Below are 26,832 nucleotides of genomic sequence, written 5' to 3' on the forward strand. Positions count from 1 at the left end.
AATTAGAAGCATTGGTTTACTAAATGATGTGCAAAAAAGATTTTCCAAAAATTATAATTTACAAGGTTACATGCAATAAAAAAAGGCATTTTTAAAACTTCTTTATTTGGGCCCTAAGTGAAAATTTAAAATATGTTTTCTGTAGATCTATGTTAGTTATACACATACTGAAAATTTCATCGAAATCGATTGAGATACACACGAGTTACAAGCGGTTAAAAATGGTGGAAATCGTGGTTTTACTAAATCCACAGAATCGTACATCTTTCGATGCGTGTCGTTTTTTCCTGCGTCAACCGATTTCGATGAAGTTTTCAGTATGTGTATAACTAACATAGATCTACAAAACACATATTTTAAATTTTCATTAAGGGCCCAAATAAAAAAGTTTTAAAAATGCCTTTTTTATTTTTGCAAATTTTTTTGCATATCATTTAGTAAACCGATGCTTCTAAGTGCTTACAAAACATCAGGTCGCGTTTGATACAATTATAAAAATTTTATTCTGTTTTAAAGGACGTACGAACACTTTTGAGGGGCCACTGCATATTGGACACTCGTAGGAATGATGGACATTTCGAAAATTCATATATATATAAATTAACCGAGGAAGTGAACGAATGAGCCGTTTATTTTGAAAGTGGCCCAAGTCCATCTTCGAGAAAAATCAAGCTAGCAATTTTAATATTTACATTTCTACGTTATCTTTTCATTCTGAAGCAAATTGTAACTAGTAAAATCACAAAGATTTTGTAAAACGAAATTAGCTGGTTAATAGAATGATACAAATTTTCATTTTGAAAGTGGCCTAAGTCCATTTGTCAGTTGTTTGATGTTAAGGTAGTAGTAAAAATATTCGATACGTATATTTTTAATTTCATTCAAACGCAAACTCTGAAATATCTCAATTTAAACTTAAACGGACTTAGGCCACTTTCAAAATAAACGGCTCAAATGAAAGATCGAGACTCGTAACAACTTGAATATGATTAAATAGGTATTTACGAACAACTACCGGAAGGAAAGTAATCGAATTAGTACGTACAAATCACTGGCGAATAAAACAGATGAATACTATACCAGTTTCATATCGTCATGAATAATAATTATCGAGTCAATGAGGCGTGGCACGTTAAAAGCTGTCATTTACTCAACGAAAGTGAAAAAAACTAGTTGAGAAAGTAGAAGCTTCGCAATCATAACACTGATGATCTATGCACATCCTTTTATGTAAAGTACTCACAACGATTATTTAATTAATAACAATATAAATTATGTAATTCAGAGAACTTCGTTAAAATCAACAAGACGACATTCGTAATATTTTTCAAATAAAAGAACCTCCGCTCACTATACTCACTTATTACTCACTACAGTTAGGAGCAAAACTGATCACACACACTTTAAATCAGAATAACTTTTTTATGAATGTACCAAACGACCTCAATTTCCCTGTAAGGCTAGAAGAATTCGTTTAGTAAATGGCGTCTAAAAAATATGTTGAAAAAATGCATTTGTTCGGAATTGTGAAAACAATAGCAAAATTTGATTTTTACAACTTTTTGAAAATTTAAAAGATGTGTTTGGTCAACTCCTATAAATTATATACGTTTTGCAAATTTCATTGAAATTGGTTAATTGGTTTACGAGTTATAAACGATCGAAAGTGGTAAAAATTGCAATTTTTTCAAGATTCTCGGAATTTTTACCACTTTTGATCGTTTATACCTTGTAAACCAATTAACCGATTTCAATGAAATTTTCGGAGCGTATATAATTTATACGAGTCGACCAAACACATTTTTTAAATTTTCGTTATTGGCCCGGCTAAAAAAGTCATTAAAATCAATTTTTACTATTATTTTTCACGATTCCGACCTAATGCATTTTTTCAACATATTTCTTAGACGCCATTGACTAAACTAATTCTTTTGAAGTTGAAGTCGTTTGGTCCATTCATAAGAAAGTTATTTTGATTTAAAGTGTGTGTGATCGGTTTTACTCCTAACTGTATACAGTATACACTCTTCCCATCTAACAAGCACATGTTACATCTCGGCCAGATCGACAGGGAAAGTTAACTACGTCCACGGAATTAAATAACAAACGCCACCAGGCAACGGAATGCCAGTAGTTTTCATATGATCGATGATCCATCTCTCTCTTTCAGATCCACTGAATCGAAACGACCCGGAGGAATGTTGTCGAAGACCTCCACACCTGAAGAACCCTTACTGCAACGAGATCTACATACCTGAGGACGATTATTTCTACAGGTTGTTCAACGTAAAATGCTTGGACTTCGTCCGAGCCTTTCCTGCAGTACGACCAGGATGTCGATTAGGCTCTCGAGTGCCTTTCAATCTTCTCACTGGAGTTTTGGATGGAAATACTGTTTACGGAGTCACGGAGACTTTCGGAAGGTAATTGTGCATTGAAATATTTATTTGCAATTTTTTTCATCGTAGCCATTGTGCTGGAAAACTTACGAAACCGCGTCACGTGACCGAGCGGGAGCGTAGGGGAACAGCGACGTGGAAGGGGAAGGTAGAGTGGGGGTCAAGAATTTTTTAAAAAATTGAAAAAAATTACAAAATTGTCCGGACATTTTTTCCTCTGTTGATATTTTGATTGTTTAATTATTGAACATATTTGCAACGAATGCAAGTGAATAATGCGAAAGTGGTTCAGGTTGGTTCGATGCTGGCTTTCAGAGGCAACGTTGCATCCCTTACGTCATCCGCGACAATAAATCAGCACTACGTTTGTTCTATATTTTGCGAACGTAAGGATATATGTACATGCATTCTATAGTACTCGCACTTTCTAGTCCGCTCGCGTTATGAGATCTCCGCGCGGATTTCCCAATCGAGCACCCGCGGTCTTAAAGGCGTTCCACAACACGAAATTTCACGCGTCCGTGGCCGAGGCGATCATCGGACTAATTACACTAATCACCTCGCATGTACAGGTTGTATAAAAAGTAATCTTCCGTCCTAGGGGTGAATCTACACCTCTGGATCGGTGGACAGTTGTCAGAGAAACTTGCCGCGAAATTGTTTATAACAAAGAAAATTGTTGTTAAAGTTTGTTTTTACATTAATACCTTCTGAGTAGTAGTGATGAGTAACGAGAAGAGAGAGTTTGAAAGGAGACACAAATCGCAAACAAATAGTTATTGAGATATAAGCTGTTGAAGTTCTTGCGAAATTTGATTGTGTAGAATTATACGTATAGACAAAAGCCGGCTGCTCTTTACTTTACTCAAAATTTGTGCCTTTCTCCTATAAATTATGATGTATTTGGTATGTAATCCTGTAGAGTTGTACCCGAGGCGGCTGCAGATCGAAGTTTCGATCCCATAGGATCAATGGTTCAGGAGTTATGCTTGCTGAAAGTTGACGAATCTGCAGTGTTTGGGACAGGTAAGGGCGCCGCCATATTGGTTTATAGCGACGGTCGCGAGCTGCTTACCGAGTTGGTTGAGATTAGGCGGCAAGAACCGACGTTTCTGCTCGGTAAGCGGCTCGCGATCGTCACTACAAACCATTATAGCGGCGCCCTTACCCCTGTCAAACACTGCAAATTGCTCAACTTTAAGCAAGCATAACTCCTGAATCCACTCCATTGATCCTATAGGATCGAAACTTCGATCTGCAGCCGCCCCGGGTACAGATCTACTGGATGACATACCAAATACATCATAATTTATAGAAGAAAGGCACAAATTTTGAGTAAAGTAAAGAGCAGCCGGTTTTTGTCTATACATATAATTCTATATCTCAATAACTATTTGTTTGCAACATGTGGTTCCTTCCAAACTCTTCCTCTTCTCGATGAGTAGAAGGTATTGACGTAAAAACAAATTTTAACAACAATTTTCTTCGTTATAAACAATTTTGCGGCAAGTTTCTCTTACAAATGTTCACCGATCCAGAGGTGTGGATTCACTCCTAGGATGGATGAACATTACTTTTTATACACCCTGTACAACTCCTCATGTGCATGTACAACCTCACATTTATTACACAAAATATTATGCAAGAATTTAATCGAAAAGAACTCAAAATCTTTGGTTCTCGCGAAATTGTTGACAATAGTGATACCTTCGTTAAACAAATTGTTCACGGGTTCGTACGGACATTTTGGCAATTAGAAAACTATGCAGATATTGTCGAAACTGTAGTTGAGATTTAAAACGAAAAGTTTGTGCACCTGCCCTTTTTCGATCGGCCACGAAAAATTCTGAAAGATGGACTAAAAATACTTCCTTCATATTTGCAGTTACTAATTAGGTGAGAGCTGTGAAAATGAATAGAGTGCGATAATTAATCCTAATGGAGATCTTTATTGTTTTGATTTCCAGGAAACTGCGAACAGGGTATGGAGGATTGCTGCGAATGAATCCTGTTTTCTCAGAGTATGGTCTGAAGGATCTGTTGCCATTGAAACTGGACATCCCTGATGAGGGTTGCACGAGACCTAATAGATCGATGTATTGTTTCGAAGCAGGTAAATTTGTTCGTTTATTATTAACACAAAACAGTAAAAAATGATTAAAAAATTATTGTCTATGTAGATCCTGCATCATGCAATTAATTCAGACAATTTTTATTTACCATAAAAAATCCGCGGTCTGATTTTTTGGTTTGCAAGAAACTAATTTCGGTATTTGAAGGTGAAGTCAAAACCAATTTTTTTAATCGAGCAATAAACTGTAACTCATCAAATTTTCTTATTTATTTGTTTTGGTAGAAGATCATCGAACAAAATGGAAAATATCTTATTCATTAAAATGTATTGCTTGAATAAAAAAAATGGGCTCTATTTCACCTTAAAATACCCCGAGATTACTTTCTCGCCGACCCAATACTATTGTTATTCGTGTGTGTGTTCTCGAACTCTTAAAGTTGCTATTCGAGGACAAGGGTTAACTAATAATTGTGCACGACGTTACGCATCGTTGACGGATACCTAAACGATAATAGCCGTCGCGTTATCTGCCGGTGGCAGTGTCGAAATTCACTTTTAGAATGCTCGCATTCTGCACCGTCGAGTCGAAGAACGTCGATAGCCGTTCGATCGGTCGATTATCGGAAAGGGAGTGGCCGGAACCAAGGTCAACAGCTTCCATTGGAGTTCCTACAATGTTCCGCTGAAGGAAAATGTTCGTTCACGCAGAATTAATTGCGGCGATTAATACGGGAAACGTGACAGTTGTTTTGATTCCTTGCTTCACCGAGAGAACACACTACCGACACATTTTTTTAAATAAATAATCTACACGACTTTTCGTGGGTTCGTAGATGAAGTTTTTTGATTGATTGATTTTTATAGGTGAGATACGAGTTAACGAGCAGCTAGTGTTGACCTGCATGCACACGTTAATGGCGAGAGAGCACAACAGGATCGCCAAATCCTTGAACCAAATTAATCCCCACTGGGATGATGAGATCCTGTTCCAGGAGTCTAGAAGAATCGTCATTGCTCAGATTCAGCACATTACGTATAATGAATTCTTGCCCATCTTGCTCGGAAAGGATGTCATGGGGAAATTCGGTCTCCTCCTCGAGAAAAATGTTAGGGTTTTTCACACCGTTACTCGCACTAACAGAATCCTGACATTTTTCCGATTAAAACGAGTCCAAACACGACATAGTTCGGATCACATTTATCTGTACCATCCGCCATAGGATAGGGAGGTTCGCATAATCGAGATTCTGCCAAATCGCGGATTAAACAGGTAAATCTGGTCCGAATTGTATCGTGTTTGGACTCGTTTCAATCGGAGAAATGCCGCGGAGATGTTGGTGACCAAAGAAATTGTTAAAAATAACATCTTCGCAATTATCGAAAATAATATTTTAAAGGATTACTGGGACGGATATGACGATAGCGTGAACCCATCTGTGATAGATGCGTTTGCGGCTGCAGCGTTCAGATTTGGCCATTCCTTGTTGCCAACAGCGGTTGAGAGATGGAGTAAAGCTCACAAATTCATCGGTAATTTACCACATAATTATAAATCTTCACATTCAGAAATAATATCATTCTAAAACATGAGAATTTAACGTATTATACATTTCAATGAAGCTTCCAAGAGGCTGTCAGACCTGATCAGAAGACCCTACGATTTGTATCGAGCCGGTGTGTTCGATGAATACATCATGGGACTGATGAACCAAGTCGCTCAAGCTATGGACGACTCCATCACGCAAGAGGTATGAACATTTTCCATATTAATAACTAATATCGAATATGAAGAACATAGACTATGTACCATGATTTCAGGTTACCAATCACTTATTCAAAAAGGCTGGAGCGAAGTTCGGTCTGGACCTAGTTTCCTTCAATATGCAACGTGGTCGTGAATTTGCTATTCCAAGCTACATGGAATTCAGGTTAGCGAATTATGCTTACCACGTGACACGTATACGTCTCAGCTGACTAAAATTATCTGCCTCGTTTAATAAAAAAAATATTGACTACATATGTGCAGACTTATCTCATGCAAATCAATTTTATCACAGAAAATTCTGTGGCCTTCCCTGGGCGGACACTTTCGAAGAACTCTTCGGCTCCATGCCTAACGAGACCATCAGACGCTATAGCTCCATCTTCGAGTGAGTAAATAAATCAAATTTTAGATTCGTGTATCGATTATTATAGAAACGTGGAGTGCCTTGAAATCCCGCGAGGAATATTATTACAAAAGCATGCGGACATACTAAAAAGATCGCAAACAAAAGTTGAGATCGGACAACAGCGAATGAAGATTCATTGAATATTCGACCATAACTTCGTTAATAATTCAAGCCACGCTATATATAGAATTTGAGACGGACGAGTCCCAACTATTCGTCGTGATTACGCATCCCCGAATTCGCAGAATCGAGCGTATGATTTCATACTAATCGAACTTTCAGACACCCGGCCGATGTGGACCTATGGTCGGGAGGTGTCTCTGAGCGGCCACTTCCGGGTAGCATGCTCGGGCCAACCTTCGCCTGTGTAATTGCCACGCAATTTAGCTATTCTCGTCGCGGTGACCGATTTTGGTACGAGCTGCCGAACCAGCCATCGTCCTTCACTCCCGGTAAGCGAACCTTTCCAATCGAGGATCGCCAGCGTTGATCCGATCCAAGGACGCGATCGTCAATCACCGGAAAACAAGTGTACCGGCACACGCGAATCGTGAACGCACGCTCTCCGCTACGCAAGCTCACCTTTCACTTCTCTTTCCAGAACAACTGAACGAGATTCGGAAAATCAAGCTTGCCAGAGTGATCTGCGACAATACCGATCTTATCGACACTATACAGATCTACCCTATGGTACTACCTGACCATGAAATGTACGTATTCTCTTACACTGATCATCAGACTCCTAGGATGTTAGGAAGCTAGCTTCACTACGTTAGAGGAACACAACACATCGATATCAGGAGGTCCTCTGTCCTCTAAAAAGCAAGCAGCAATGCTTGAAACATTGTTAGCTGATCAATTAAAAGTCTCTCTTTTCTGATTGCCGAGCAATGAACCGCTAGCTAGGGCCACAAGATTAGGGGAACACCATCAGCTATGTCTCAGCTAGCTCTACTAGATTAGGGGACCTTTACAAAACCCACGTCTCTATCAGGAGGTCCTCTGTCCTCTGAAAAGCTAGTAGTAATGCTTGAAAGATTGTTGCCTGACCAATTAAAAGTGCCTCTTTTCTGATTGGCGAGTATTAAACCGCTAGCTAGGTCTACCAGATTAGGGGAACATCATCAGCTATGTCTAAGCTAGCTCTACTAGATTAGGGCACATCAATAGGTCTTCTGACTCCTGATGAAGCTAGCAACAATTGCCCAACTGATCAACTAGATCTCTCTTTTAGTAGAACCTCTGATGCAGCTGGTAATGAAGCCTTGCTTCCAATGACATGTTTATGGTTGTTCATAGAAATCCCAGAGTTCCCTGTCGAAGCGGGATCCTGCCCAGTATGGACCTGACAAAATGGGCGGATTATCCAACGTCGAATCACGCGCAATACGTGAGTAATCTAGAGGGCCAGTACCAACCATACGGAAAGTAAAAAGGCTGTTTTTTAGACATAAAGTAGAGAACCGCCTAGACGACACACCACCACGTAGTCAACAACAGTCACGAGCCGAGAAGCACGACCCCTTAGGCACCCCTTACTCGAGACACTATTACGGTACTGTAGTATAGTGAGCCCTAGATGCGTCTGCACACACGGTGTACTTTCTCGCATAAGCTGATGGCTTAGGGGACACTGCAGCAGACGGGTGAACACTTTAGCGACCTTGACACTTTGATGACTGCAGATTTCTTTTATTCAATTTTTCATTAATAATGCCTGACACATTGACTACCGTGTCACGTAATTCTATAATTTTATTTTACTGTAATTCTATATTTTTATAATTGGTCAATTTTACGATGTTATAATTTTGGTATTCTACAAAATCTACTCAGATTTAAAAATATTCAGTATCACACATCACGACTTTACAATTTTTGTTTCAATCAATGAATTAATTTATGAAGGTTTTGTGTGGGTACTGGTTTGGTAGCTAAAATACTGAAAACAAAGAAAAAAGAAATGAACTCACGCCCGCGTGACAGCGGCCCTCAAACTGTCGAGTACAATAATTATAAACCCCGAATACATCTTAGAAACACCGTAGCCTTAATTTATTGATTAGCGATGAGATTATAATTTATATTCACCGATGCTGGTTCGAATATCAATTATAATTCGATTGTAGAGCCCGTTACGATCTTACCCGTATGTTTTTACCTATTACGTGTGGCTAAGTAACATAATCAAGAAGTTCCATGACATTTAATATTGAACGTTGATGATTTGATATTGAAAGTTACCGTCCGTTTCGATTTTTATTTGGATACAGTTGCTTTTTCAGAAACTAACTAAATTATTTTGTAATTTCGCATCAGGCTAGTTCTCGTTAAAAAGATCTCGCACGTGTGCAGTTGCAATATGTGCAGCGAATCTAATCAGTTAATAGAACGATGCTAATTGAAGACCGTTTGCGTACATAAAGCCGAGTCTGGTCGAGTCTGCAATGAATCACGTTACGAGAATCTGCGGAATAAACCATCGATCGCGGAAACGTCTTATTTTCCGGGGCGCAGGTATAACGAGATTATTGATTGGCGATTCGTGCAGCAACTGTACCGATAAAACTTGAAATGGTTTAGAATTTCTCTCCGTGTGTATTTGCTGCATTGCAACTATTACGGAAATGGCAGGGACGAGGTGTAGGTTGCAATCGTGACCATTGCGTAACCAGAATGCATTTACGTAAAACAACTTTCCGCGTCGACTGCTTTTAATAATCGCTTCGGACGTACAGCATTGGCCAAAAGCGCGAGATCCGGTGCCATAATCGCTGGAATCTGTTGCAAGCTATTCCAAGTATCTGGGAAAAATCCAGGAAATTTTATACGAACGCATACAGCTCTCTTGTTTATTAAAACGATGCACGTGTGCGTCGGTGACGCGCGCCGGAGGATTTAGATCTCGAACGATTAGGCTAGTTCTCCGCCTTTCGTGGAATCATTGATCTCATTAGCAGATTGACCGAGCAACGAATGATTTCGTATCTTCGGAGAATTCAACTCGTTAAAAAATTGTTTAAAGAAAGAGTACATAGTTTTGTCTCGCATATTTTATAACGAGTTTATCTTGCATAAAATATGTTCCATATTACGTACGCTTTCTGAGAAGATTTCTCAGGTCATTTCAAGTAACTTTCCCCTTTACGAAAATGCTCTCCGTGGCTTCGTTCAGGAGTTATTAACGAAAAACACGGACCAATCAGAGCGCGGGGACGGACTCCGCCTCCGCGACACGCCCCGTTGAGTTTGCGTTTTTCGTTAATATCTCCTTAACGAAGCGACGTAGAAAATTTTCGCAAAGGACAAAGTTGCTTGAAATACTCCCGGGAATCGACTCCTCCCAGAAAACACGCAAAACTGACTAGATCCCGCAATGTTGGCCAGTGACGTATCATAGTCGACACAGTAGAAAAGTATAGTTTGCGGCCGCGGTATGCGAACGTCCTCACGGATTAACAGGTTGCGAAAACGATCGATACTCTTGCACACAGGATCACTCGTTGAACCGCTAGTTGGCGCTAGCTAGTAGATAGTACACACGCATAGAAACGTCATGCGTTAAATATCGATTACCTGACAAATACTCGAAATATTTATAACAACCGCCAGGCGAGCGTGTCTTTGCATGCTCCTCTCGAGTTCTGTTCTCCGGTGATCAATCATTGGGAATAGAAACGATCATTTAAAACTCGACCAGTACACATTCGATATACATTCACATTCGATAAAAACATTTATAATTCAATTCGTTTAATTCCAGCCGACACAATTGATCTCTCGATTGAGACTCTCATTTCTGACGAGAGAGGGGGTACTGTACTCCCCTCAATTCCTGTAGATTCCCCTAATCTGAGAACACTGAAAGTATGGCTCTTATACACAGTGGTCGAAGGGGACCGGGTTTTCTTAATAATTGTTCAAATAAGTATTCGAGATACAGAACCTGTTAAAAATACGATCAACAAATTTTAAGAATTTAAAGAATTTTTGGAATTAAAAAAGAAATATCGAAAAGTCCCACGGCACAGTACGACACCGTACGACACTGTCTAACGCCTACAATGTATGCCTATATTGTACTATAGCGATTGGTGGAGGAGCACTTGCATGACGCGCGAAGACGTCCAACAAGACCGAAGCCGGTGCGGAACAACTACAACAGAGAGGAAATCTTGCGCCTCTTCTTTGAGAGTATTAACGGCATTGCCTCGTATCTGGGATTCAGAAAGTAATCACGAATTATTGGAGCATCGATGCACCAGGGTGAATATCACAGAAATGTCTCCCCCACCACCAACCCATCAATTTAGAAACGACGCTTGAAACCCAAACTACACTGCATTTATTATATCCACAGTTGAATAAACAGCATATCCGTGTACTTTTATTTTATAATTATCTTCTCCGTGCGATAAAGGGCATTGCTGAGAACTACGTGAGAGGTCGAGGAACGTTCACGTTGGCAAAATACAGTAAAGTCTTGATCTAAGAAAATTGCCTACCCCCTCAATTAGCGGGCGTAGAACAGCATACGTGACGTCACGAAAGAATAGTAGCCCTACACGATCTTTGTCGGAGCACGGACCCGAGGATCCGGCCTTGGATCAAGACTTTACCGTAGTGTTTTGTGGAAGCAATGGCGTGGTTGAAATATTGCAGTTTTGTTGATTTCGATTTAAAAATGAGAAATTTTTAACCGGAAAATATTTTTAAAAATTTGCTAAAATCATTGAAGAATCAAGGTGATTTTTGTCTTTAGTAATTTCACGTTCACATACTTTTTATGGATCCACACAGTAGAATTGAAAAATTATTGTGTCAAATAAATGATGGAGAAGAGTCGCGAGGGAAATGATTATTTGAACAATCATTTCACGGTACACACGCGAATGACCATGCGACAACGACTAAAAGTAGTAAACTAAATACGTGTAGTAATTTATGCATCATATATCTACGTGCCCTAGTACATATCGTGTGACTCTACTTTACCTTATATATTTACCTTATTTATCGAAACGGCACGCCATTCCGTCATTGTTGTAGACCAGTTTCCTCCTCTTGAATCATTCGCGATTATTACGAATAAGAGGATGGGCCTGAAGGTGTGGAGTGTGAGTCTGGCATGCAGGAACAGCACTTTAGATCGCTTCGAGTATTATTGTATTATGTATTATGTATATATGTATGTGTGCACGGTGGCTCTGGTTGATGATAAATTCTATAGAAATTCCTTGATAGACTGAAATTAATTGGAGGACCATTTCTTTTGCCAGTATAATTCAATTATTAATCATTTCATTCAATTCTCTCAATATAAAGTGACGTTTCGTAGCTCGTATTGCAATTGTAACTGAACTAACTTTGTTCCAATTAATTTTTATATATATATAGTTTTGCAGAAATACTTGTTCTTCGTCGATTCTATTTGTTCTTACGAGATCGTCTTCCAATTAGTTTCAGTGGTCGTATAAATTGTTTTTAAGCATTCAGAAGAACGTTTCCCGAGCCACTGTACACCCAGTCCCTGTTTATATGTTGTATTTTGTACATAAGTACCGTCAACGAATAAAGTCACATTAACAAGAGTGCCATTTATGGAACTTCTATCAATTTTTCTGTCAATTCACCTTTCCCCGCACCGATTCGCGCGTTATCCTCTTAAATCCTCTTATCGCCACAAAATCAGCGCTCGGATTTACTTACTCGCGACGGCTGAGTTTCGAAGGCTACGCCCCCTCGTCCCGGCCGCCCGTCTCGCTCCCCGTGGCGGCCATAGTTCTCCTGGACGCCACGAATAGCGAGTATAACTAGGAACTAGGAGTAGAACTAGGGCTAGCACGGGGTAGCGAGACGCGCGGCCGGGTCGAGGGGGCGTAGCCTTCGGAACTTGGCCGTCGCGTGTAAGTAAATCCGAGCGCTGACATAAATTAATAAATCTTTTATATTAAAATAAAAATAAATTTTACATTGTCTTCTGAACAATTGAATCTACCCAAACAGAAATTATAATCAACAGGTGACGTCATTCTAAGAGAAATTCACAATTTTCAGAGCAACGGAGTCGATCGATCGATCAATTCACTTATTCGCCACGTAGAGGACGACGATATCAATGAAATTTACAATCTGATCGATCAGAGAGCTCGAGGCCATGTCAGAATACATGAAAAATTCAATAATCGACAAAAAATAATAAATATTAGACGTTCGAGACGTTCTTCGAACAAAAAGTCGAAACGAAACAGACTCTATCGTCATCCGAAGCTGAGCTACGAAGATCAGAGCAAACTGAAAGACGAGTTGCAGAAGGAAGCAATCAATCTGAACCTTGGAAACGCCCTGAAGAGGAGAGTTCAAGCCACGTTGAATCCGTCTGATCGATCTTACAAATTCGAATTCTCGTCTAGGGAGCCAGGGAAACACGGTTCCATTCCAAAGGCTAACTCTGCAGCAAACAACCGTAACAAATCCACTCCAGAAAGTTCAACAAATCTCAACGAGAAATATAAAACATATGAAACATTTGAAAATAATAAAAATCCTGGATCAGGAATTCGCAATCAGCAAAGGACGTTGGACCCAGAAAAGCAACAACAAGAGAAGACGTACATCAGCATACAGGATCATCAAAGGGACATTGAGATGACGACATCCTCCGACATCCCAGACTACGACCCATCGAAAATCCCGTACGTGGATGTTCCGGATTACTCGGACATCCGAGAAGAGAGTTTGGACGCGGAGGATCGTCGCCTAAGCAAAAAGAAAATGGCGGGTACAGACGTTGATCCTGGGGCACCGGATGCGAATTCGAACAGGAAGAATCAGGATGGAGAGGTGTCCTGGATGAACGACAATGGCGACAGTTTCAAAAGGAAATTGGAAATTTCGCAGAATGATGATTCGGCGAGGAAATTGGGGAGTAATGAAGATGGCGGATCGACCGGAGAGAAGTCTGCGATTTTCGATATAAACGAGTACAGAAAGCCGTTCAATTTAGACGAATTTCTTAAGGACGATCCGATAATGAAAAAGCTGCAGCTGCTTGGAAAGGAGACGACAGCCTTGTACGGTGGAAACAGGAAACGAGCTGGTTTATTTAATGAAACTGAGAGTGATAATCGTTCCACGGAACGGAGCGGGATGCCAGAAGAGGATAAAGATGATTATTTGCCGAAAACCTACGGAAACTGAGAGAAACAAAACAAGAATTATGTGACCAGTTTGCCCAGAAATTATATAATTCTAAATAATTTCTAAAATATTTTCTGATTTTTAAATATTTTTGTTTCACTGTTATTTTCCTCCCATGAAATTTTTCCCTTCTTGTACAGGGTGTAAAGAAATTAGGTAGTAATTTCAGAGTGTAAGAGAGCAAAATTAATTCCAAGGTCAAAAGGTCAAACTTCTTTTTGTTGCGTCTCATTTCACTCATCAATTTCCAGCAAACTGAGGGTGTAGAGATGATATTAGAACTAGAAATTCTTCGATTCCTGGAAAAATATTTGCAAAAGTAACTATGTTTTTGTAGCAGACTGTAGACGATTGGTACAACGTCGTCTTCGAGGTAAGAGACGAAGAAATTCTGTTGTATTTCGCCGACAATGCCACGGAATTTGCTAGATACGAAAAGAATTGTGGCAGAAAATGTCGAAGCGAAGAAGAAGAAAACATGTGTGAGCATTGTCCGGCGTCCTGGTCAAGAAAAGATATGTTCTATAGTTGAGCAAGGACTTCAATAAAGGGATCCAAGGAGGTGCCTGGGAGAAGTGACATGAAATAGTGACACTTAGTAAATCTAGTGTTAATAGTGGAAACTAGTCGACAAATATAATTGTTTAGCACACTGGAGTTAATTAGACAACGGATTTTTATGCGAAATGAAAATGTTGCACCTGAAAATAATGTAAAATATTTCTTTAACTCTTTGCACTCGCAGCTATTTATCTGGAAAATTAAACGTTTCAATTTCTATTTCAATTTCTATTTCAATTTCGATTTCAATTTCAATTTCAATTTTTATTATGATTTTAATTGTAATTGTAATTTAATTTTTATAATTTTTATTGCAATTTTCATTGCAACTGTTATTTTTATTACACTTTTTAAGTCAATTCCACATGCGTTCTTCTGATAAAGTTGTTGGGTTGGCAAGAAAGTAATTTCGGTATTTTAAGGTGAAATAGAGCCCAATTTTTTTTATGCGAGCAATGAGTTTTAATGAATAAGATATTCTTCCTTCTGTTCGATGATCTTCTGCTAAAAAGAATAAATAAGAATATATTTTATTGATTAAAGTTCATTGCTTGAACAAAGAAATTCGATTTTATTTCACCTTAAAATACCGAAATTACTTTCTTGCCAACCCAACATTTATTGGTTTAACTTTAAACTCGTTTTTGTCGAAATATATTTTTACTCTTCCCTTCTTTTAATTTAATTAACATTTATGGTCCTTCAAGACTTCTTAGGGACGTCTTAAAGACCTCCTGAATGTCCTACGAACGTCTCCTGAACGTCTTTTAGACGTCAAACACACGTCTTAAAGACATTTTTGTGCTATCTGGGTAATAATGGATACAATATTTTGAATAATGGTACTTTAGTGGTGCCTCAGAGGGGACAACCGAGTGCAAAGGCTTAAACTACAGTTTCCCATTTTTGTCATAAATGCATAAAATCTGCTGTCTATACATTATTGAGAAATTGTTGCTTTGAATAAATACTATTTATAGTAGGTTTCTATATGTATGTGAGTTATATTGTTGTTCAAATAAAAAATGCAAGTTCTATGATTCACTTCCTAATCACGTAAACAGATTAATATAATATGTACGCGTTCAATAGTAATTCTTCTCGTCTAGTTTATAGTAGCATGCAAAGTGAACGTGCAATGCCACTAGGAAAATTCCAAAAGTTGGTCGCGTGCACGTACCGGGTATTCCCAGAACGCGCGCATCAATAACGAATTTTGTTTTTCAAGAATTTTTCTCGATCACCACATTGTACCGATCATTGCAATTATATTTCCGACGAAGCGGAACGATTCAGTAAAAAGTTTTCAATGAAATATTTATTGAGAATGAAGCGCACGTCAGCGGATCTGTAACGTGACGTACGTGAACCGACTCTGAAATGTTACGTGTTGTTAGAATCAGTAGCACGCAATGACTTGAGAAAATTTATGTCGATTTATCAGCCAAAATAGAAAATTGGAAAAGGAAAACAATGTTTCTTTGTCGAGTCTACGTAATTCTAATCTTCTAATCATGTTCTATAATTAATTGCTGTTGCTATACTATTCGATAGGTGTTTAATCCTTGAATGTTTAACGAAAGTGAATGTTCTTTGTAAATCCCCTATCACTGTTTAGCTTAACTACTTCGTAATTCTTCCGTGCACTGCATTCAAATTATCCGAATACACATGTGAGTTTATTTAATATCAACAATTTTTTCAAACGTTTAAAAATCGTTGGGCGGTAGTAAAAAATCATGAAACATAATATTTGTCGTTCGAATGATCTAATTTTTCCTTGTTATACAGGCTGATCCAAAAGACACTTTGGAATAACTGTGCTACAATCGATTTTGTTAAATTCTGTACTAAAAATTAACCTGTTTTGAACCACACATTTTATATCGGTAGAAGTATAAAACTTTTATTTAAAAATAATGAGACTGTCCTTGTAAATGTTCACAATACTGTGGATCTTTATGCAAAATAACAATTTTCTACCGGAATTTCAACAATCTCGAATGAAATAGAAAATTATTTTTATGATAGGTTAAAAATAATATACAGGGTGGTCCACGCAACTTGCACACCTATAATAACTTCCAAAGTATGCGTTGCACGAGAAAGTTTTGTATACAGAAGTTGCATGGTCTGAAGGGGTACATTATGTAGTGTATTTATTTTTTTTACAGGTGGACGCGTGAAGGACATATGAAGGACAACTTCATTTTTTTAAACGGAATGAGATATTTCTTAATACATCAATCGATGCAGCTGGACGTTTTTTATAAAAAAGTACTAACCTATGTATGTCGAAAAGTTAGTAGTTCAGGAGTTATTTAAATTGAAATATCTTCTGAACTACTAACTTTTCGACATATATAGGTTAGTAGTAGTACTTTTTTAAATTGAAATATCTCCTGAACTACTAACTTTTCGACATACATGGGTTAGTACTTTTTTATAACGAACGCCCAGCTGCATCGATTGACGTATTAAGAAATACCTCATTCCGTTTAAAAGGATGAAATTGACCTTCATATGTCCTTTACGCGTCCACCTGTAAAAGAAATAAATAAACTACATAATGTACCCCTTCAGACCACGCAACTTCTGTATACAAAACTTCTTCGCGCAACGCATACTTTGGAAGTTATTGTAGGTGTGCAAGTTGCGTGGACCACCCTGTACATGTAACTGTATATAAATGCACAAAATGTTAAAAGATTAATCACAGCCGGACCACCCTGTATATAACAGCATTTTTAAATGTTTCCAATGGTTCTACTGTTTCGCGTTAACTGCACAAAATGTTAAAAATATTAATCACAGCCAACACTATCCTCTAAATCATCTCCCACCACGTTACATTTGCAACCACCTAATCGTAATTTCCACCGATCACGTTTCCACGACTAAACCTTCCCAGTAACCGTGTGGAATATACCATAAGAGACAATACGCGATTACTCATCAGCGTCAGACAGGAAGCTCCCCACAATTATTTCGCTAAATCCACCTCCGAGAGCGATCGATCTAACAACATCCCACTAGAAAAATAAAATCTCGGTAAGATATCTGGGTAGACTCAGTAGCAAACGAACCAAGACGAGCTAGGACCAACTGGATGCTGAGTATTCCAGCAGTCCCCTTGAAGCAATTACACCGGTTAGCCCCCGCGTTTCGATCGATCGAAATTTCCGCGACGGAATCCCATCGAGCGAGTGGCAGGAAATCGAAGAAATCGAATTAAGGTAAGATTGGCAGCGGGGTTTCCCTCTTTCCGAGGGATGAATCTGGCCTGAACGGATATATAAGGCCGTCATCGTGCCGGTGCTCAGTGTCACTCGTCTGGTTTTATCAATTCCAACAGCCTCGGCTTCGATCCGATCGCAAAACCGTGCCCCAGGTAAACACGCTGTCGAGATACCACGCGATCAGCCCGGGAGCTATACAGTGATCGTCTCCCGTAGATCGTTTCGTTGCCGATCAAGATCGGGATCTCTAATAAAACCGTTCCGAAACGAACGACGACGCGTGTCACGAGTTCTTCAAGTCCATTGATCCGCCGTGGATCACGGTGTTTCCGCGATCGATCGATCGATCCTTGGTCTTGAATCTGCAAGTGCTTCCTGGAGAGACGGCGAGAGAGAGAGGATAAACAGACACACCATCCATATTTATTATCTTTATGTGTTCACAATGCGGTTAAGGAGAACGCGGAAGCGCCGCGTCGCCCGGGGATTCCGGTTATAAATGACGGTGTATTTGAGAAAGGAAAAAAAAGGAACACGCACAAACACAAACGGGAACCGTACGTATATCTGTACGGGCGAGGATAAAAAACCGTGTAGCGGATACACCGTGCGGCGCGAAGTCTCCAGCGAGATCCTGGCGGAACAAGGACGCCTCCGGTCGAAAATGTTGAATCTAGTGGATCGTTTCGAGTTGTCGAACGAGTGTAACGTCGAGGTGACAGAGATGTGCGGATCTCTGAGGAATTTGTCAACCGAGACGTCGCACCTGCTCCGCGCCAGGTGAGACAATGCTAATTTTTTCGACATAACTCTTTTGTCACGGAATAGTTTTGCATGGATCTTTCGCCAACAGCTCCGCAACGTTTCTCCGAGTAAAATGATACCCAACACGGTACAGTTCGAGTCACGTTGAAGTGTGTAATCCGCGATTTAGTAGGACCTCTATTATCCGAACGCTTGTTTAGAATTTGATTTGAAGAGACACTATTATTACAGATTGATCCAGACGATTAAATACGTCCGCGATATAGTCGTGTGTCATTGATCAGTTCGGATAATCGAGATTCAACAAACGTACCTCGAACTGTGTTGTGTTTGGGCTCGTTTTAATCGGGAAATCGTGACGAACGTGTCTCGGTGAATGTTCCATTAAAAAATTATTCGGGATAAAGAAGTTGCGTCGTTAAATTAGTATTTTCTCATCTCGACACTATTCTTCTCTACGTTCGACGCAGCGGGAGACAGTGTTCGAACATGCATCGAGGCGTTACTGTACTTCTCCTGGTGGAACACGAAGTATAGTGTGCCGGTCTTACTTTCTGCGAAATTGTATTGTAACTTCAAGGAGGATCGGTTTGGTGCAACGAACCGACGTTCGTATAGTGATTGCATTACAGTGAATCGAAGAAATATTTCTCCGACTCCGACATATCCCTGAAAGTTCATGGATTTCTCTCGCCGTCTCTTTCTTTACTGCCGCACGAGACCGGTAATTAATTGAGGAAAGTGAATATGATATCGCTAAGGCTTCGGGCCATCCTCGAAACTTCTTGCATCCTGGAAATGTTACCTTCACCAGGACTCGTGTTGCGTCGAAAACTCGGAAAGTTTCCCAACTAGTCTCGGTAGCTGACGGTCAGACTAACTGATGAACTGATGAACTTAGTGGCTAATAGAGTAGCTGATGAACTTAGTAGCTAATAGAGTAGCTGATGAACTGAGTAGCTAACAGAGTAGCTGATGAATTGAGTAGCTAATAGTCAGAGTAGCTGATGAACTGAGTAGCTAATAGAGTATCTGATGAAGTGAGTAGCTAATAGAGTAGCTGATGAACTGAGTAGCTAATAGAGTATCTGATGAACTGAGTAGCTAATAGAGTAGCTGATAATCAGACTAGCCGATAAACTGAGTAGCTAATAGAGTATCTGATAATCAGACTAGCTGATGAACTGAGCAGCTAATAGAGTAGCTGATGAATTGAGTAGCTAATAGTCAGAGTAGCTGATGAACTGAGTAGCTAATAGAGTAGCTGATAATCAGACCAGCCGATAAATAAACGATTCGATTCTACTTTGACCTAATCAAATTCCTATTTCTTGCAGCCATGAACTCATACATTCGCATCCTATTCGTCCTCCTCGCAGCCTCTGCAATGATGTTCGCACTCTCTGCTGGAAGTTCTCTCTTCGATCGAGCCGTTGGTAAGCTTCCAACGATCAATAAATTATATTATCAATGAACACTTGAACAATCTACCATTCTATATACGTTTACAATTGCTGAACTCATGCGAACGTTCAAGTGAAAGTTAAATGCACCGGGATTCCCTGCAGAGATCATGAACTTTTTCGCATGACTTCCAGGCGTGTGCATACGGAACTGCGCTCAGTGCAAGAAAATGTTCGGACCATACTTCCTCGGGCAGAGTTGCGCCGATTCCTGTGTCAAGTACAAGGGCAAGATGATCCCCGACTGCGAGGACGAAAGAACCATCCAGCCCTTCCTCCAAGTATTGGACAGTGAAAATTATGAATAATATCCGCTAAGTGTACTATCGCTGCAATCTACAATGGTCAACGAGGATCGAAAACGCGATTCGCCTGCAACAGTATTCTTTTTTTTGTGTTTGTATACAAGTATAGAGGCATATTTAGGTGGAATCTCGATGGGTGTGTAACGCTGTGATTGATGATATCGCTTCTCTGTGACTGTGACAGACCGTGAATGTGTGTATGTGTATCATGCGTGTGTTTCTAGAGAATGGCAGCTCTATTGACGCACAAAAACATTCTAGAAAATCCTTTTATTTCGCATCACATGTCAACGTATTTATAAAACATACTCTAATACACATACTCTTAAGTACGAAAATATTCTGAAACGACGGCTAGAGAGAGCAACGAGAGAATAGTAGAAAAATCTCGTTGCCGGATTCGCTATGAGAAAGTACCAAAAAACTGTACAACAATCAACCAAGTTCACATAATCATAAAATCGTACACGCTTCGTTCATGTATCGCTAGATTTATCAGTAGACTGCGGATTACTCACCGGAAGAAGATTTTATTCGGGAGTCGTTAAATAACATTCTGGTATTGCCGACAATGTTTGCCTCGATTCCAGCTGTTGTACCTGAAACAGAGAAACAATCGCGCGAATTATGTTATGTTCCTTTATTGTAGCCTTGTTCGTGTGTTTTCCGTTAAGCGTATATTTACTCGTTGCCGAAGAGCTTTCTCGTTAATGGCTGCTCTCGATAATAAATGTTTCACTTTGTCTAAGAGCTCTGATTTGTGAGTCAATTGTTCCTTCAACACCATAATCTCCCCATTCTCGTCATCCTTTTGAACGTTTTGCAGCGCTGCTAGTCTTTGCTCTGCTAGCTGCAAATCCGTTTCCAACGCTACCACGCGCTTCTGCGCTTCCTCGTACTGTTTCTGGAGTAAACAATCGTTTTGTTTACCTGATAATTTCCCCTGAAAATGGAGAAGACTGTAGTTTTCATTCGAAGCAAGTAGAACAAATTTTTGATTGATAGATAATTATTTTAAAAATTATTTGGACAGCATAAATAATGAATTGTGCAAAGCAGTAGTGCCTCACTATTAGTCTCTGGGTGATACCCGTTAGTCACACTTCTCGACGAAGAAAGATGAGTAGTTAGATAAGTGGATAATTAGATAATAGAAGCCTGCAATCATTGAGAGAGAATGAAAATCGCCAAGTGCTGTTTTAGTATTTATAAAACACCTCAAGCATAATAATTACATGATGCCATGTTCCTACATATAGTACTGCACCGATAAAAACTCGCTGACTATTAGAGAGGCATCGCTGAAGAAAATATTAATTCCATGCCTGATGGACGACGTGATTCTTCTTCGAGCCCATTCTGAGCCGTTTGTTCTCCATCTGCAATTTTTCAATAATTCTTTTCAAAGTAAAGATCGTCTTCTCCATTTCGATGTTCGATTTCTTCTCACTGTACTCTGGTGACTCTTTATCTGATAATCTAGACGTCGAATCTGACGATTTTTCTACCTTCAATAACTGGATGTATCTAGATGGAAAGAAGGGATTTTTAAAACATAATACATGACTAATTTTCTCAACTGTATATAATTCAACTCACTTCTCTAAATGTTCAACTTTCTCTCGCAATTTTGGCGTGTCAGCGTTTGCCTTTTCTACTTCGAGTCGCAGCTCGAAATTCTCACTTTCCAAAGACAGGTTCATTTTCTCGAGAATGTCCTTGGTCATTTCTAGCTTTTCTAGTTGGACAGTGACGCAATTGCTACCCTGCAGTAAATTTACGAACGTAAATGGTTGAATTGATCAATGTTTAGAATACATGAACATCTCACCTGGGAGATGATTTCCAAAGCAGCAATACGTCTCTTCTGCTCCTCGATCTTCAACAACAATTTCTGGTTATCCTCGGTCTCAAATCTATCGGTCAGTTCCTTGATACGTTCCCTAAGAATCTGGCACTCCTTCTGAAGCTGCTCCATAACATTCTGCTGCGCCGTGGTCGCAGATCTAGCAGACAATCCTCCAACTATAGTGCCATTTTCCATTTTCAGTTTGCTCTTCAAGTACCACTTCTCCCTTTCCATACAGGTCACCACCAATCGAAGTTTCTCATAGCTCGACAGCAATTTCGTATACTCCTCAGTTTTCTCTTTGAGCTTCTGTTTCAATTTTTCTGCAGTTTGCTGCCATTTCTTTTGCTTCTCCCATAGCAAGAGCTCTTCTGCGGTCTGAGCAAAAGAATTATTCAATCTTACTTCGTTCATTTATTATTTATTAGTGAAACTTTGAATTATACTTTAGCCTTTTTTGCTTCCTGAGCGAAATACTCGCGGTCTAATTGAGCTCGTGCTTTCTCCAAATCTGCTTCTAACAGTTTGACTTTGTGTTCGAGCTGTGTTTCGCGTTGGGAAGCTTTCCGTTCTTGAGCTTTCACTCCCATGTATCTGTGAAAAATATTTGTCTTTATTTAGCTTTTTATTTATTATTTTATATAAATAATGCAGTACCTGCGACTAAGCTGTTGCTTCAACTCAGAAATTTCCTGTTTATACGTTTTCTCCTTTTCCATCAACGACTGCAACTGTTTGCGAACTGCATCCACATGTTGAGACTGATCTCGATGCAAAGTCTGCGTAACTTCGTGCACTTTCGATTCCGTTTCTCGCTGAGTTATTGCTCGCTGCGATCTGGTCTCCATTAGTTCCAGCTCATTCTTCATAGAAACATAATAAAATATTTAATAAATCTTCTAAGTTGACTTTATGTACTTTTTCAATACCTGGAGCTGTTGGCAGGTGAGACCGAGCTCGTTAATCTTGTCGTCCTTCTCCTGCAGCTCCTTCATCAAAGAAATGTTCCCTTTCGTCACCAACATTCGATTCTCGGACAATTGTTTTCGCATAATATCAGCCTCCGTTTGCCACTTTTTCAATTCGCCTCGATAACTTTCCAGCTCGCTTTTATGCTGCTCTTCGAGCCTGATGAGAAGTAGCTTTATTTAAATATACGTCGAGGCTTTTTGAACGCGATTAAATACTTTTTGCCAGAGTTTGTACAACTCCATGACATAGCAACTTACCTCTCCCTCATGCGATCCATATGCTTCAGCCTCTCTTCAGCCAGCAAATGCCATCGATCGCTCAGCTCCTTCGTAATATTCAGATCCGCTTCAAGAGTCGACACTCTCTCATTCAATCTCGCAATCTCCTCAGTCTGCATAATGCTGTTCTTACCATCAGCTCTTGTCTCTTCCACTTTACTTACTTTATCAATTAAATTCTCCGTCTCTACAACTCCATTGCCCCTTTTCATTGCAACCTTCTGAGCCTCAGCCTCCATCGCCTGAAGACGACTATGCAAGCTTCTGATTTCCTCTTGCAATCGAGCTGCAGCTTTACTGTGCTCGTCCCTGTCCTCTTTCAGAAGACTCTGGTACCTGCTTATGGTCTCCTCTTTCTGTTGTATCAATTGCTGCAAACTGTTTATCGTTGACTTCAATGCTAGCCTCTCACTGCTCTCCGAACCTGCTGGTTGTGATTGAGGAGCCAGCTTGTACTCTTCCAGGAGCTTGTCTTTCTCCTTCAATTGCGAATCCTTGTTTTCTATTGTTCTATTCAATGCTTCTACTTTTGTACGATACTCGGTCATCTGCACCTCATATTTAATTAACGTCGTGGATCTTTCAGAGGCTAGTTTCAGGGCGTGGTTTAATTGATCTCGGAGCAAGGATGCTTCTTGATCGTTTCCTCTTGTTTTCCTCATCAACTCTTCTATCAATTGCTCTTTCTCCTTATTCCCATTCTTCTCTTTTTCATTTGTCTCTGTGTCTTTACATCTTGTTTCCTCTAACTGATCCAGCTTCTTCTCTATTGATTCTAATTGTGGTTTCAAATTAATGTCTTTCAACGTCAAGGTTGTCTGCACCTCCATGTCACCGGTACTCTTCTTCTCCAAGCAACAAATGTACGGATCGGTCTGTACCTCCTCCGATTTTGTAGATATTGCTGCTTCCACTGATTCTTCTTTGGTTGCTGATGGTACGGGACTCGTTCCTGTGTCTTTTGTGTCGATTTGTAATTGTTGCTCTTGAGTCTTGCCCCAAGCTTTCTGGATCTGGATCATTTCCTGCTCCATGCCAGTTATGAGCGACTCGTACTCCATGAATTTATTGTTGGACACCTGTAGCTCGTTCTCTAGTTGCGCCATTTTCCTTTTGTATTTGAAGTCCTGAGAAATCATTGGAAAGTCAGTACAATCAATCAGAACCCTGAGGGCTCCCGAAAAAAATTCAAAAGTAGAAAATAAGGCCACCCTATTGCATACGTAATTATTTCCACAAATATAAATAAAATAATGGATCGAATAAAAATAAAATAATACAAAGCATTGAAGATTAAATTCGTTTATGCGTTAAAAGATTAAATTGATAATCAACGTACATTTAAAGTGTACTGCGAGTACTCCGAAAAACGCTGCATAATATCCTGCACGCTATTGCTCCCAATTTGTTGCTCCAAAATCCCTTTCAAGCTCTCCACAATTTGCAATCGATTTACAAGCGTTTCCTGTTGCAATTTAGCGCTCTCACGATTCTCTTTCGCGTTCGCTAATTCAGAATCAATACTCTGCCGCTCGTCCTTCAATTTAGAGGATAACAGAGTTATTCTATCAAGAGCACTGATTGAAGTGCAACCCGCATATTGATTCTGTAGAAACCCTATGACGTCTACGTATGTTCTGCAATGAAATTGTCATTATTATCCTACGATTGCAATTTCGAGAGTTCCATTAGTTTAAAAGTGAAAATCATTCGATAGAACAATTCAGTCAATAGTTAATCGTAAATTGTATAATTAAATTTTGCCTTGGATGGATATTTGTTTAAATATGTTTGAGTGTCCATAAATGTTACAAAAAATATCTACAGAGTAGTTCTATGTAGCAGAGAAGCTGAAATTCATAAAACTAGCATCACCTGCATCGATTTTCGCACTGTTTCCTGCAGTCCTGAACATAATTGCGCAATCCTTCGCACGCAGCTCTACACTTCTCCCACTCCTCCTGCAAACAGGCAACCTCCTTCTCCAGTTGTACTTTCCTAGCATTCAATTCCATCTCCAGCATACTTTTACTCGATAATTCAAAGCTCAGCCTGGAGATTGTAGCTTTGTCCTCGCTGACAGCTTGCAAGTCAAGAATCTGGTGTCTCAAATTATCCAACTCCAAAGTCTTCATCGAATTCAACGAGTACTGCTTCTCAGCCTCTTGCCGAGACACCTCGAGCAGCTTCTTCAGACTCTGAACCTCCAGATTCAACTCCTCGTTGTTATCCTTCAGCTCTTTTATTTTATTATCATCGAATTGCTCAGACTTCTCGAAAGACATTTCTTTCGACATCCTCTTGTGAAGTATAATCAACTCCTCTTGCAATTCTGATTTCGCTGCGACGACATCTTTGATATTCTCCTCGCACTTCGCTAATTGTCCTTTCAAAATTTCATGCAGGCTAGTTACATGATCGGCTCGTTGCTTTTCTAATAATTCATTCGCATTTGCTTCCTTCAACTGACGTATTAAATCTTCTTCATTTTCGTAAGCTATGTTCTTCTTCATCAGGTCCACGATCCGACTCTTCTCTTCTTTTACTAGCTCCAATTCACTCTTCAACGCCTGCACTTCTTTGTCATCTTGCAAGGCGATACTATTCTCAAATAAATTCCTAACTCGTATACTAAGCTCCTGATGCTTCTCCTTCAGCTCGTTGTAAATCGTTTTACTGACCGAGTTGAGCAAATTGCTTCTCAACGTGGAAATTTCTCTCTCCATGATTTGATTATGTTTATTCGCATCAGCCAGTGATCTTCTTAGATTGGTCTCGTTCTTTATAGCTTCCTTTTGCTCCTGGTAGCCTTTCGCAGTCTCTCTGTTCAACAATTGCTGAAGAGCATCGTTCTTCCTGCTCGTAACAAGAACTTCCCCAGCAGCTTCAACGTACTCCTTAGTTTTAATAACAAAAGCTTTCTTCACCTCGTCGTCGCCCTCTTCCAAAATTTGTGCGCTCTTCTCGTAAACTTCTAGCTGTAATCTCAACTTCTCAATGTCATTTATTAATTTATCATTCTGCTGGGACAGCGAGTCCTTTTGTCTACTCCATTCCTCAGCGTGGTTCTCGTAAGCTTCCTGCAATTTCTTCATCTCGGTCAGATACATCGCCATCTTCTCGTTGTCCGATTCCTCCGCGTATATTTTTTCGATGTTCGTGTCCTTGTTCAGGGCCAGGGTTTGGAGTATGTTGTCCTTTCTTTGCAGCTCTTTTCTGCAATTAGTGTGACTCTTTGAATCGAGTGCCTCTGTATTTCAATATTAATAACTAGACTCTGGATTTTATGCAGTTCTAACAAATATGAGCGAGTGCAATTTAAATCAGTGAAAATATTGAAAGACTTTAAGAGTATTAATATATTATTTTCACCACATTAAAATGATTGATGGAGTCTATTAATAACTAGCCTGCGGATCTTTATGTGGATATTGTTGAGCAATTTTAAATATTGAAAATGTCAATATACAATGATTCCTCCTTTATTAAAATCATTAAGGGAAGAAATAACACATTCGATTTAGTTTCTGTTCAATCTGTTCATCGGTCTATTGAT

At 39.5% G+C, this 26,832-nt stretch overlaps 4 protein-coding genes across 13 annotated transcripts in view; 3 read left to right on the top strand and 1 right to left on the bottom strand.

Annotated features, from left to right (window-relative positions):
• Cysu (peroxidase homolog) overlaps positions 1 to 12,297 on the top strand; it is a 30,223-nt gene extending 17,926 nt beyond the window's left edge. Inside the window, exons 7-17 of one of the 3 annotated variants that reach the window (XM_076432099.1) lie at positions 2,171 to 2,423; positions 4,367 to 4,512; positions 5,338 to 5,579; positions 5,871 to 6,003; positions 6,094 to 6,221; positions 6,292 to 6,401; positions 6,531 to 6,623; positions 6,927 to 7,096; positions 7,246 to 7,354; positions 7,944 to 8,034; positions 10,733 to 12,297. In XM_076432099.1, the coding sequence (XP_076288214.1) occupies positions 2,171 to 2,423; positions 4,367 to 4,512; positions 5,338 to 5,579; positions 5,871 to 6,003; positions 6,094 to 6,221; positions 6,292 to 6,401; positions 6,531 to 6,623; positions 6,927 to 7,096; positions 7,246 to 7,354; positions 7,944 to 8,034; positions 10,733 to 10,879 (1,622 nt within the window). In that variant the 3' untranslated portion in view covers positions 10,880 to 12,297. Of the gene's footprint in view, positions 1 to 2,170; positions 2,424 to 4,366; positions 4,513 to 5,337; positions 5,580 to 5,870; positions 6,004 to 6,093; positions 6,222 to 6,291; positions 6,402 to 6,530; positions 6,624 to 6,926; positions 7,097 to 7,245; positions 7,355 to 7,943; positions 9,213 to 10,732 lie in introns of those variants that run through there. The other 2 variants (XM_076432101.1, XM_076432100.1) reach the window with 2 other exon arrangements.
• The window catches only part of Cep290 (Centrosomal protein 290kDa), a 79,576-nt gene that overhangs the window by 49,020 nt on the left and 3,724 nt on the right, over positions 1 to 26,832 (bottom strand). For 4 of the 7 annotated variants that reach the window (XR_013009797.1, XM_076432095.1, XM_076432096.1 and 1 more), the window contains exons 13-23: positions 25,152 to 26,492; positions 24,616 to 24,913; positions 23,256 to 24,403; positions 22,956 to 23,154; positions 22,684 to 22,889; positions 22,473 to 22,620; positions 22,009 to 22,404; positions 21,777 to 21,943; positions 21,503 to 21,704; positions 20,863 to 21,120; positions 20,696 to 20,776 (exon numbers count right to left, since the gene is read on the bottom strand). Coding sequence is in view for 4 of the 7 variants with exons in the window: in XM_076432095.1 (XP_076288210.1) it covers positions 20,708 to 20,776; positions 20,863 to 21,120; positions 21,503 to 21,704; positions 21,777 to 21,943; positions 22,009 to 22,404; positions 22,473 to 22,620; positions 22,684 to 22,889; positions 22,956 to 23,154; positions 23,256 to 24,403; positions 24,616 to 24,913; positions 25,152 to 26,492 (4,432 nt within the window). In the remaining 3 variants the exon portion in view is untranslated. Of the gene's footprint in view, positions 1 to 20,432; positions 20,777 to 20,862; positions 21,121 to 21,247; positions 21,336 to 21,412; positions 21,705 to 21,776; positions 21,944 to 22,008; positions 22,405 to 22,472; positions 22,621 to 22,683; positions 22,890 to 22,955; positions 23,155 to 23,255; positions 24,404 to 24,615; positions 24,914 to 25,151; positions 26,493 to 26,832 lie in introns of those variants that run through there. The other 3 variants (XM_076432094.1, XR_013009798.1, XR_013009799.1) reach the window with 3 other exon arrangements.
• LOC143212563 (uncharacterized) lies at positions 11,741 to 14,605 on the top strand. The gene is made up of 2 exons (XM_076431472.1): positions 11,741 to 11,810; positions 12,667 to 14,605. Exons 1-2 carry the CDS (start codon positions 11,741 to 11,743, stop codon positions 13,842 to 13,844), a joined length of 1,248 nt encoding a protein of 415 aa, XP_076287587.1. The 3' UTR covers positions 13,845 to 14,605.
• Eh (Eclosion hormone) lies at positions 16,816 to 20,427 on the top strand. 2 transcript variants are annotated; one of them, XM_076432127.1, is made up of 3 exons: positions 17,665 to 17,796; positions 19,747 to 19,845; positions 20,008 to 20,427. In XM_076432127.1, exons 2-3 carry the CDS (start codon positions 19,749 to 19,751, stop codon positions 20,178 to 20,180), a joined length of 270 nt encoding a protein of 89 aa, XP_076288242.1. In that variant the 5' UTR covers positions 17,665 to 17,796; positions 19,747 to 19,748; the 3' UTR covers positions 20,181 to 20,427. The 2 variants fall into 2 exon arrangements, with proteins under 2 accessions (XP_076288241.1, XP_076288242.1); XM_076432126.1 differs by having other exon boundaries at positions 16,816 to 18,424; positions 19,747 to 20,143.

Source organism: Lasioglossum baleicum, chromosome 10, assembly GCF_051020765.1.
Source record: "Lasioglossum baleicum chromosome 10, iyLasBale1, whole genome shotgun sequence".
Classification (NCBI taxonomy): Eukaryota; Metazoa; Arthropoda; class Insecta; order Hymenoptera; family Halictidae; genus Lasioglossum; species Lasioglossum baleicum.